Source organism: Zonotrichia leucophrys, chromosome 13, assembly GCF_028769735.1.
Source record: "Zonotrichia leucophrys gambelii isolate GWCS_2022_RI chromosome 13, RI_Zleu_2.0, whole genome shotgun sequence".
NCBI lineage: Eukaryota > Metazoa > Chordata > Aves > Passeriformes > Passerellidae > Zonotrichia > Zonotrichia leucophrys.
The window spans coordinates 4,732,371-4,744,579 of record NC_088183.1 but is presented as its reverse complement, the minus strand read 5'-3'; the positions used below and the strand labels follow the sequence as shown (position 1 = coordinate 4,744,579).

At 43.0% G+C, this 12,209-nt stretch overlaps 1 protein-coding gene across 16 annotated transcripts in view; it reads left to right on the top strand.

Moving 5' to 3' along the window:
* SGCD (sarcoglycan delta) overlaps positions 1–12,209 on the top strand; it is a 492,080-nt gene that overhangs the window by 406,914 nt on the left and 72,957 nt on the right. For all 16 annotated transcript variants that reach the window (XM_064724715.1, XM_064724711.1, XM_064724714.1 and 13 more), the window contains one exon: positions 10,047–10,148. In XM_064724715.1, coding sequence (XP_064580785.1) covers positions 10,047–10,148 — 102 coding nt within the window. The remainder of the gene's footprint in view (positions 1–10,046; positions 10,149–12,209) is intronic.

Below are 12,209 nucleotides of genomic sequence, written 5' to 3'. Positions count from 1 at the left end.
AAAACATTTCACCAAACCCATCATTTTAATGCTAATTTAACATTTTTTAACTTAGCCTGATGCTGTCTCCCATCTCCCTGCCTGCAAGCTGGGGCTGCCCCATGGGACTGCGCTGCAAGGGCTGCATCCTCCTCCTGGGCTGGTTTATTTATTTTCTTTGCAGAGGTCCCAGGGAGCAGAACCAGGGGCTTCTGCCAAAGCTCGCAGACACCCAGTGGGGAATACAAGGTGTTGAAATTGCTGGCATCACATTTTCTGCTCACCCTTGCTCATTCTGCCAGGCTGGAGGGGAGGGAGCATCACTTCTGACTCATGGGGGTGTTGCTGCTAGACTGTGCCCAGGAGCAGCAGTTGGGCTGCAGGAATGCTCAAAGGTTCTTTGTGATCAAGGAAATCCAGATCTGAGACACTTAATAATTTATTTCGAAGGATTTTGTGATTTAAATAATCTTGGTTCTGCTGGAAAGGATTTTTAAAGCTGGTGAGGTGAGGTTTCATGCAGTGGGTAAATTAATAATTATGCAGGTTGTGAGTCACTGCATTTGTTTCTGCTGGTGTCATGTTTCAAAAAGGAGCAGAATGAGGAGGAAATGCTAATATCCCCAAAGAAAACATATTTCTGCAAGGAAGGGGCACACAGAGCTGTGCTCTCTAAAGGCCAAAGCACAGTGAGAGCAATCACTTCCCTGTGGCTTTAAAACCCTCTGTTTAAAGAAAGTATTTTAAAAAGCTGCTGTCTCTTGCTCTGTTGCCACTTGCTGATGCCAGCTGTATGCATTTGATTTTTGGCTATTTCAGGTAACCACCTGACTTTCATACACATAATATTGTACTCCTGAATTCCAACAGAATCTCCTGGCATCTGGTAAAAGTCCCCTATGACTCAGTGAGCACCCACTCAATAAATAATTTGAAGTGAAAAGCATCCCACCCATGAGTTCTGGATTAAAAAAAAAAAAAAAAAAAAAAAGAAGAAAACCTTTATTGCCTTTATTTTCCTCAGAAAGTAAACAGTGGGAAAATTATCTCACTGTTGCTTTGCAAATGTATCATCTACCATGATGATAATTTTGGGTATTGCATCAGGAAATGCTGTCTTGCAGGAGGATTCTGGATTTGGGTTGGTGGCCAGCAAGTTCCTAGTTCCCTTGCTGTTTAATCATCATTGATTTTAGTGTAGTAAACTCTTCTGCATGTGCATTAGAAGGCTGTGGAGAAGACAAGGGGCATTAGGCATAATGCACCTTCTGGCAAGGAGGCAGAGGGATGCAGACTGCAGGGAGATGAGACAGGAGCTGGAGTCTGAGTTAGTGGCATTTGAAAGTTGCCAGAATTACCCTGTTGTTTCTCATGAGCAGGGTATTTATGGTTTCTGTGCTGCAGCACTGTCACACAACAGGCTGTGAGAGACAAACCATGGCTGTGCTTCCCTTGGCAGTTTTCTCATTGGTGGATACCTGACTTCGTGCCTCAGTTTCCCCTTTGAGGGAACCTGGTCTAGGAGGGGTTGAAATGAGAGGATCTTTAGGATCCCTTCCAACCCAAACCATTTTTATTTTATCAGTGATTTCCTCCTGCTGCTCCGTGGCCAGGTAGCAGGTGGGTGTAAATTGATGGAGCAATTTGAAATCAATATCTGCACTCCACAGATCAGATCTCATTCTTTGCCCTCCATTCCTGGTGGTGAGGGGCCCTAAACATACTCATATATTTTCCTCCATGAATAATTATTTACTGGCAATTGTTCAAAAAGCAGTGGAAGCAATATCCTTATTTCAGCCTCTCTGGGCGCAGCATTTTCAGTTCCCTCATTTCTTTGCCATCCCCAGAGCCTCTCTTGCTAAAAAAAAATGTCATAGACACACTGTAGATAAGTCTGGAAGACAGTTTAAATTATTTTTCTGTATATTCTGATAGTGAAAGAGCAAAATAATATATTTTCTGTGACAAATAACAGCTATAAAAATTCATTGGTGGTTCTTTGGCCGTGAGGGCAGTTTCTTAACCATAGGACTATGGATTCCTCTTAAAAAAGAGAATTTGATTTTAAAAGAAATTTCCTTTACCTACCTGTGTAAATAAATTGAATGTGCTCTATCTCCTATCTCTTATTGAAAGTATGAGACTTGATTAAAAAAAAATCATTAAGATAATCCCTGGAGTCACTCTATGTGGATATAGTTGGAATCACATTTTTAAAATACACTTTATTTCACGATATCTGTTTATTGACTGGCAACATGTTTGTTTTCTTTTCGAGTCCTGTTGCACTTTGAATGCACTTTGTGGTGAGTTCCAGGTTTATTACAGAAATCTGAACGCATCCAGAAAAGATTCCTAACTCACCTTAGAGGGTGATTTCACCCACAGCAGTGTGTAAGAAGCACTCCAGGGATTGATTTGGGTTCTATTTGGACCCTTTTGCCATTTTCCCTCCCCTGACTGCAGAGGTAGCACAGGGTGATCATGTGCAGTGCAAGCTCATCAGTTAAATTCCTGATTCTGGCTGATTGGGGGCTCAGAAGTGATTAATTAATCAAAAAATTATTGAAAATATTCCTCCCTGCCCACCCTGCTTTCTCCTGGCTTCTGGGAACAGAGCAGGTAATGGTGGAGTAAATGAAGCAACTGAAAATACACATTCACATCATGGTTACCCCATTTGCAGGGAGTTTCTCACACAGGGTGGGGTTGGGAAGGTCAGTGCAGCTCCATCAGTGTCCCCACAGCCTGCAAATCCATCTGCTGGGCTGGGATCATCTCCTGTGCCCTGGGGATGGGACCTGGGACAGTGTCACAGCCCTGCTGGGTCTCCTCACCTGCGCTTTGAGCTCTCTTGGGTGCTGCTGTGAGGTTTGGGTGGGATTAAACCACAGCATGTTTGCATGGGCCTCATTTCCTTGCCCAGACCTGGTGTTATGTTCTGATGAATGCCCCTGAGTTGTTCTGGCATGTTCACATCGGACAAAAATGACAAATAATTGTCCCCATTTCTGAGAGCTCACCTTCAGAAACGCCACAGCAGAGCTGCTGCTTTCCCCCTCACACTGTCAGCTTATGGGGGGAACTGCTAAATGCTGGATTAGTCAGGAAAACCTCACTTCAGAGTGTAAGGACAGAACACAAAAGGGACCCACAAAGATAAAGGAAAAAAAAAAGAAAAATTCCTTCTTCTCTCTGGAAACTTCCTCTAAAGATGATGAGTCCAACCAGCCTTGGTGTAACTTGGAGCAGCAATGCCACAGAGGACTTTGTGTCCAAGATCTTTATAGTCTGAAAAAAGAAGTGTTTGTTCTGTTCTTCATTTGGTGATTGACAGATTAGCATAGTTAAGGAGCATTAGTCCATAATTTGTAAGAATTCTTTCTGCACCCTCTGCATCAGTGGGTTTCTGTGCTGAATTTATTATTAAATCACTGCATTAGAAGACTTCTTGTTCCTACGAGTATAAAAATCTTTTTCTCCCACTTCTGAGTGAGCACAAATTTGTGCAGGATGGGACTTTTCCCTTTTAGTTAGCATAATTATGGTAATGAGCTGGACTAAAAAAGATGGAGAATTCCAGGGATACATTTGGAATGTATGTTGATGGTAAGATGTGAAACCTCACTGTTTGTCTTGGAGAAAAAAAGCAGAAAAGTGCTCAAGAGAGCGTGGCTCATTTTATAATGCTGCAGTGCCAAAGTGCTCTGTAACAAGGAGCTGGAGGGGTGAAAGCCAAGTTTCCATCTCTTCCCTGCTGTACCAGTGGAAAGGGAAATTATAACCCTAGAGGGAAATTGTGCATATGATGGTTGAGTTGTAGAAACAATGCTGGGATTCATAATCATTTCTCCAGAAGGTCTGCTAATCTTTTTCTCTGCAAAATGTAGTCTCAGATGGGGTGGCTTAATTCATCGAAATCCTGCTTTTGTGCTGCCACACCTGACCATACTTTGAATAAATTCACTTTGCTTTGGAAAGAAATACCTCCTGCCTAGAGTAATTCCAGCACTATGCAGTAAATCCAGAACTGAGCTTTCTTCAGCTCTGGCTGAAGGATTTGTTTAGAAATTGTTCCAGCACTAGTTTGGAATTGTTTCAAGGGGTGAGATTTAGTTGCTTTGGTTGGTTGTAACTTACTTGAAACAGTAATTGGAAAACCACATTTGAGCCTGTTCTTCCTGTTCATTAAGACTTTTCTCCTGAACTTCCACTAAAGCAAATTTATCAAATTTATTTCTTTATCTTCCTTCCACATGAGCTTCATGGGGCTCCCTGAGTATCTTTTGTCATGAATGGTGTTGGCTCTGGGGAGCACCTGGACAGTGTAGGAGGAGCAGACAGAGGAGAAGGGTGCTGTGGGGATGTGCACATGGAAATCATCCCTAGTGCCCTCAAAATAATGTGAGTCTGATGGGAATGAAGCCAAAATGTTCTGCATCAAATCTCATTGCTGTGGCTGGGATGTGCTCTCAGTTCTTGTGCTCTTCTTGTTGTTTTCTGCCTTTATTTCTGCAGTCATGCAGAGGAGCTCACAAAAGCAGGAGTTACCATGGGAAAGGAAAGGGCTCTGAGCTTGGCAAGGGCTTTATTTGGGCTGAGTTTTACATTGACCATCATGGTGAGCAGGCAATTCCCTCTGCTTGCCCAAAATTCCTTCACAAGCTCAAAAACCATCTGGATTTCCTGTAGCTGTCCCAAATAACTTCACACCCATGGAAGGAGCTGAAAGTGCCTACACAGCTCACACTACTTCACCATCAGCTTGCAGAGGTCTTTTTCCAGTGGGTGACTCGCACAGCTGCTCTGTGTTCATTCCCATCCCTGTCTCCTGTGACTGATGGCTGCAGCACCAGAGATTATTTAGAGCTGTCACCTCCCAGGCTGTCAGGAGGTTCTGGATGGAGCCTTCTGCAGGGAGCACTGAGTGAGCTGATTGCTGCTCTTGCTACTTCTGTAATGTTTTAGCTGCAGGATTTTAGCTGTGCTTCCCCAGTGTCTCATTCCTATCCTGGGGAAGGATAAATTCTGTCCCACAGTGATCCAAGGCACTTGGGATCACCTTCCTTCACCCCCTGAAGTCTCAGCTCAGTTTTCCTGCCCTGTGCCTGTCACCTTTAGAGGTAAATGCTACCACCAAGGCATCAGACAGGGACATCTGAGGTCAGGAAGCAGAGGAAGAGGGAGGGAGGTGATGGCAGTGATGGACATGGGACCTCACAGTGCAATTCACAGCATAATCCTGGATCTGTGCACTCAGATCCATGTGGTCATATATGTAATGCTACATTGCTGTGGTTTTCTCTGCTGGCCACACAAACTGTCTCAAAGCAAGGTCTTACGCCAGAGGAAGAAGTTTTCACACATTATCTCCTTACCTGTGTTTCTCTGGACCAAGCTGTATAACCAGATTTAATTTTATAGGACTGGTGCTGCTGGTAGGTGTCTTCCATAGGAAAATATTGCTGCTGATCCACAGCTGGATACTGGGATCCTTATTAAGATGATGAATTAGCTGAAGAAAATGAGGAGAAGGAAGGGAGGGCAGATGCAATTAGAACAAGTTTGAGCCTGTGAAGAACTGGCAATGATGTGTTTTGTACCTGGAATCTGGAAACATTTAATATCATGTCTGAGAGAAAAGGACAGTACAGATATCCTCCCAGGAGGGAGAAAAAAACCAACGAGGTCACTTGCCTTTGCTGAGGGCTTTTTTCCTAACTTTGGATGTATTGAGCTGTGTAATAACTTGCACATATCTGGAAGCAATGCAGAGCACAGCAATCAATAATACAAGCAACAATAATCAGGTGTTTCAGCCATCTGACACAAGCAGTCTCCAAAGATAATTCTCTCCCACAGGACATTGCTGAACATAACTTCAGTTTATTCCTAGCAAAAAAAATAAATGCTTACCTGCTGTGCAGAGACAAACCTTGGCAACCATTCTCTTCCTGAAAACTGGAAAGGGAGGGAGGTGCAGGGAAAACCAGTGGGAAACAACCACTGGAGCTGGTGGTGGCCAGGAGAGCTGGAGCAATCTGTCACCAGTGTCCTTAAAATCCTTAGAAAGACCTCAATAAACAGGATATTTGTTCAGCAGTGCCAGGAGAGCAGAGGGAAGCACAGAAGAGTTTGAGGCTGCTTTTTGTGTTTGTGAAGGACAGAGGATCCTGGCCCAAGGGACACAGGGGTTGTGTGTCACTGTCACCTTGGCTCTTGAGCAGGTTAAGCTGCAGCGTGAGCCCAGCCTGGTCTCATGAAGCTGCCCATGAATGAGACAGCACTGAAACTTCCCCCTGCCCCTGTGTGGGATCAACCCAGGTCAGTGCAGCCAGAACCAATCCCAGGTATTTGTTGTGGAGTTAGAGAAAAGTTTGGGTTGGGAGGGACCTTAAAAACCATTGTGTTCCACACGGACATGGGCAGGGACACCTCCCGCTATCCCAGGTGGCTCCAAGCCAAATCCCCCCTGGCCTGGAACCCTTCCAGGGATCCAAGGGCAGCCTCAGCTTCTCTGGGCACCCTGTGCCAGGGCATCACCCTCCCTTCCCACTCAGGGAAGAATTTCTTCCTAATATCTCATCTAAACCTACTCTCAGTATAAGCCTTTATCACAGCAGTTACATGTCTCTGGTTAGGGTGGTTGGTTTTTTTCTTATTCTGTTAGCTGGATCTTTCTGCTACCAGCCTTGCAATTAAAAAAGTAAAATTAAAGTAACCCAAATTGTTAAAAAGTAAAACAAATATAAACTGGACATTAGCCACTTGTGTGGCCACATTGCCAAGCAGAGGCAGAGAGGAGCTTTGGTGATCAGACACCATCAATGCTGAGCTCTTCCCCTAACAGTAATACCATCATTCTTAATTGGCTGTAAAAATGAGATGCTTCTCAAGCTACTAAAATCCAAAATTCCTTTTTCATTCAGCATCACCAAAGTGACATTTATGTTATTCAGGATTGCTATCCCCTTTCAACCCAGAACAGTCAGCAAGAGCACATAAATTTTTATGCCTGTCCAGTACAAGGCACTGAATAAAAAGAGAGAGGGCATAAATGATGTAATTGATGTGAGAGTTTTTGCCATGGCCTCCCAAAAAGCAGAAAAATTCACTGCAGGTGGTGAAGGAGGAGCTCTGTGCCTCCTGTTTGGAGCTTCCCTCCTGGGAGCTCCCACAAACCAGGCTTGTGCCTGCACTACAAAGTCATTCACTCTGCTGAAGAGTCTATTAGTAAAAAGGAGAGAAACAATGATTTTCAGATGGCAGAGTATGAAATAATCAATACTTCTCCTTATTCACAAGCAGAAGAGTGGCAGATAAGGATATATACCAGTCACAGACACAATGTTTAATAAAACATCTTGGTCTTTGTCACTCTAGGCAGTTTTCTGCCACGTTTTATAGGTCACAGTCCATGAAATTTCATAGGAACTTTCATATCTATTCTCTGTAGCAGAATATGACATTTATTTGTTATTAAACCATATAATTTAGGGAGGATGAAGATACTTTATCCAAAACAACATGTGAAGTAGTCTTTCCAACAATGATTTCTCTCTAATGTATCTGTATTTTGGGACCTCTATATAAACCTGAGAGCTTCTTATTTTATTTAATGGGAAATAACAGAGGAATATAATTTTGTAGTGATTGTATGATAAGAGGCCAAGATATTTGTTAAACTCAGGGCACAACCTTTACTTGTTTTTTCACCTGCTGAGCCAGACTGTCACCACAAAAAACTGTCAGCTTTAATCATGAGAAACATGAGCAGTGGGGAGTTAATGGTGGTAAGTCAGTGCTAAGCATTGATCCACTCCCAAACACCTGCAAGTCAAGAGAGGATTTGTGGTGGGCACAGCTTTTATTGCTTCTGGCAGATGCAGGAGGAGGGAAAGGTGAGTGGAGTGGAGGTTGAGACGGATCTAAGATTGAGAAAAAAGCATGGGGAAATGCCTCTTTCTCTCCAATCCAGTGGGTTTGTAAGAGGATTCGCCAACTTTGATTAATCAAATGTGTCCTTGGTGTTTTGGTTGCAGTACATTGTCCCATAGGCCTGATAAGCTCTTTTGGGGTGTGTAGGACCTGCTGGCTGTCAGCTAAACTCCCCTTATGTACATTTTTTATATGTAAAAATCCTTTGGACCACACTTGGGAGACAGAGGGTGAAGGAGAGAAAGAGAAACACACAAGAGAAGAGCAGAGTGGGATTCTGGGTCTGTGTCATTACAACAGAACAGGGTTGTGCGTCATAGAAATTGCTGGCTTGCCACAGCTTCAGTGGTGGCTTGAAAAGTCCCTCTTTATCCCTAGGTCCATGTTCTGGAAAAGTATTGCCCCATTCAGCTGAGGAGGCAGCCCTGGAGGGGTCAGCACTGCATGTCCACAGAGCTGGTCCTTCTTGCAGCTGGCTGGGGCACACAGCTGCTTGCCTGACCTGCAACTTCCCTTATTAAAACCAGAGAAGACACTGCTGTGTGAAAGCCCTCAGGGCTTGTAACCTTACTGAGATAATCTATTTTGGGGAAAAAAAAAAAAAAACTGTAGAGATTTTTTAGCAGCCCAGACCGTGTGAGGGTCTGTAGATAGCTGTAATAATTCCTGCTCGCTGAAATCGCAAAGCACACTGCTATCAAAATTTAATCTGGGCTTTTTGGTGAATAATCATATTTCACTCATTTTCCGCCATACTGCTGCTTGAGATAAATGAACCCCTTCTGTGCCACCACCAACCCAGAATTCATAGGCCAGTATTTTACACCTGGGGCCAACAAATGTGGGGAGTGGCATTTTATGACCCATCTCAGTAGCATTTCCAGCGTCTGTCTCTCAAATTCGCTCACAGCCTTGAGTCCAAAATGAGATGACAGCGGTCACTTTATCAACCAGCATCACCTTTGTTCATGAGACACCAGGATCTGGCAAGAGCAGTCTTAACTTGGCAGGGAACTACCTGGGAATGGCTCTTGTTGGAACAGGAGAAGCTCTGGCAGGTGACCAGTGCTGCTGCTGAGCCGGGAGATGCCGCCGATTTTCATCCCTCCACGTTCAGGCCTTTGGCAGCAGTTCATGGAAATCTGTCAGGGTTAGATCTCCTCTCTCTTGGAGAGACTCTGATTCCTCATCTGGGGCTGGAGGTGCTCTCATAGTGGGAGGAAGAGGAAGCAGACAGGTGGGGTTTCATTTTTGTGGATTGGGAAGCATGCTAGATGTATATCCAAATACACGTGGTTTTCCTGGATTTTCCTGGTCTCCTCTCATGATCTTCTTATGCCTTCTACCCAAGTATTCCCCTTTCCTGCAAAATCCCCAAAACAGCTGTGAGTTAGGCATGGAGGTGCTAGTTTTACTTTTACTTAATCCTGGTGATTTCAGTCAGTTTTTTGCTAAAACGTATTCTTCAAACCATCTTTTTCTCAGAACAAAACAGTTTACCTCAGTCCTTGCAAACTTTGACAATCACCCTGAATCTTGAAAATAATACCTTACATTTGATGTGGTTTTGATTATAAATGTACCTGTGCAATTTCCTACTCACACTGTTTCTTGCACACCCTTCCTAAGCACTTACAGCCTAAGTGAAGCTAAATCCCTCATCTTAATAAAAATTAGAACTTTCATGTGTCAGAGGTGAAATATATTTTGGTACAGTTCTCTGTTTGAGTGTATCTGTACAGATATTAATCAGACATTCTTTACAGGGATTTGCTCTGAATGAGCAGGTATATTATTATATTATAAAGGCAGGCAGTGAATATTACAGTGAATAGTTTCCTGTTAACACAGAGCATCACTGCCTCTCTGTGAGTAGAGAATGACTTAGCTTAAAGGAACATCTTTCATCTGTGTAAATGGTTTACTGGGGGGCATTGCAGATAGTTCTGAATAGAATTTTTTTTCTCCACAGAAACTGAGCTACAAGCATAACACAAGTAATTGCATTCTCTAGTGCCTCCCAGTGCTATACATGTTATCTTCAATGGGAAAAATCAGCTATTGGCAGCCTGGTGAATTTAGTAATTGTAACTAATAGGGTTGTTTCTTTTTTGCCTGTCTTTCAGGATGGAATGGGGAACCTGAGGATCACAGAAAAGGGTCTGAAGCTTGAAGGAGATTCAGAATTCTTGAAACCTCTCTACGCCAAAGAAATCCGATCAAGACCAGTAAGTTTTTGGGAAAGGAATAAGTTTGTTTCTGTAGCCCTTACAGAAAGAAACCATGTAATGGCAGGGTGATGTGGCTACTGGATAAATTGCTTTGGCCATTGGCCTCTCTATACAGGTGCAGTTTGGGAAGTGAGGCTTTGAGGGCTTCATCCAGACACTGCATCCTCTGGGCAGTCCCACAGTTGACACCCATGGCTCTGGTTTGTGTAATCCACACTTAAAACTCTTCAGGACCTCTGAAGTTTCACACTATCTTTGCTTTCTTTTGAGGTAGATCCTAAACCACTCTAAACTGGGGGAGCTGTTCTTTCTGAGGCAGAGGGATGGCAGCTCTGAAATCCAGCTCACCTTTAACAGTTACAGCTTACCTGGATAGCAGAGAGGTGCTGCCTTGGCACAGGGGCCTGATCTGATGTTCATTAGCACATCGAACCCATATTATGTCCTCAGTCCTATTTCATGCTGGTTTAAAAATATGTGTAGTTAAAATTCAATGCTGCTAAGAGTGACTGCTTGACAAAAGTGGCAAGAATGTTAACTACTGGAAATGAGAAAGAACCCAAGTGTGATTGAAATAACATTTTCATAGCAGCACTTTGTTGGCTCTTGGTGACTTTTGGTCTTTCTAATGCAATCCTGTATGTCCTAAGCAGCTTTAAAATAACTGAAACAATTACAGAGTTTCCAGGATCTTTGTCAGAAGATATCATCTGTCTTGTTTCCTGATCTAAAGTGTTAACTTGAGTCAGATACCAACCTTCCCTTTTGATAACAATGGCAGATAGCTAATTAAATAAACTTAACATCCTTTTATCTTAGCATTTCAGTGCTCTTGTAGAAATTGGAACTTGGAGCATAATGAACAAAACAGCCAATACCATACCCCATTTAATTATTGAAGGTTGTAACCTCTGTAAGATGGCTAGGAATTCATTTGAACAAGCATAATCATTCAGGAAGAAAACTTAATAAGAAAACCTTCATATCTATAAATGCTTTCAGCCCTGAATTAAAACAGAACCTGTAAAACCTTCCATGTCATTCACCTTTTAATATAAAATATGTGGGAACCAGGTGCAGCAGTTGGTTTGATAAATAGGCTGACAAATCACTACCTACATTTCTTTTTCTCTAGTTACATTGATGAAAATAACATTTGATTGCTAAGAGAAGTGAGAACTACTTCTTGCTACTGGGGAGTTTACTGTTTCCATATTATCATATTGATCTACATTTTAATACATCAGGGGGTACAAAAGGTGTCCCTTTCCTGGGGCTGTGGGAGTAATTTCCACACACCATTGACAGATTACTGAGTGCCAGGAACAAGAAGTGTAAGGTGGGGCCTGTGAGTGTTCCTTGCTCTATCCCCCTCCCAGGGTTATTTTTGCTGTTAGCTGGAGGAGGGTGTAGCTGCCAGCCAGGAGCTCTGATCTGCAGGCTGGGGAGCTGCAGCATCCCTGCTGCCCTCAGCAGATGAGTCCTGCAAACTGTGTCAGCCACATAGTTACACAGACCATGCACATTGTTCCTCTGACTTCTGCAGTAAACTGGAATAGCCTGTGCTGGATTTTAGGTTGCTTGTGGTAACCCTGGAATTATTTTTGGGCTGGGGGCAACAGCGGAGATGTTGGTGCATTCAGACAACTTCTGCTTTCCTGTGCTGTGTGTGAATTTGGCTTCTTGAAAGCAAATGAAAGGATTCAGTCAACCAAAGGTTTATAGTTACAGAATATTTGAAAATATTGTTAAATAATCAACACTCAATCTTTTTAAAGAGCAGTAGTATGATCCAGTGTTGTCTTGGAGGGAAGCGTGGTAGCAGTTCCTGAACCTGATGAATATTGTTAAAATGAAGTGCCAAACTCAGAGCTCAGTAACAGATGAACATCCATACTAATGCTAGAGTGAACTTCTCTGGGTTTTCAGGAGTGCATAATGCAGCTTTAAATATGTGAAGAGTAACAGAAACAAATCTGACAAATAACATAGTAAAGAGCATCCCAGAAATAATCTGACATCTACAATTTTTCATATGCTTAATTAAACAACCTAAGA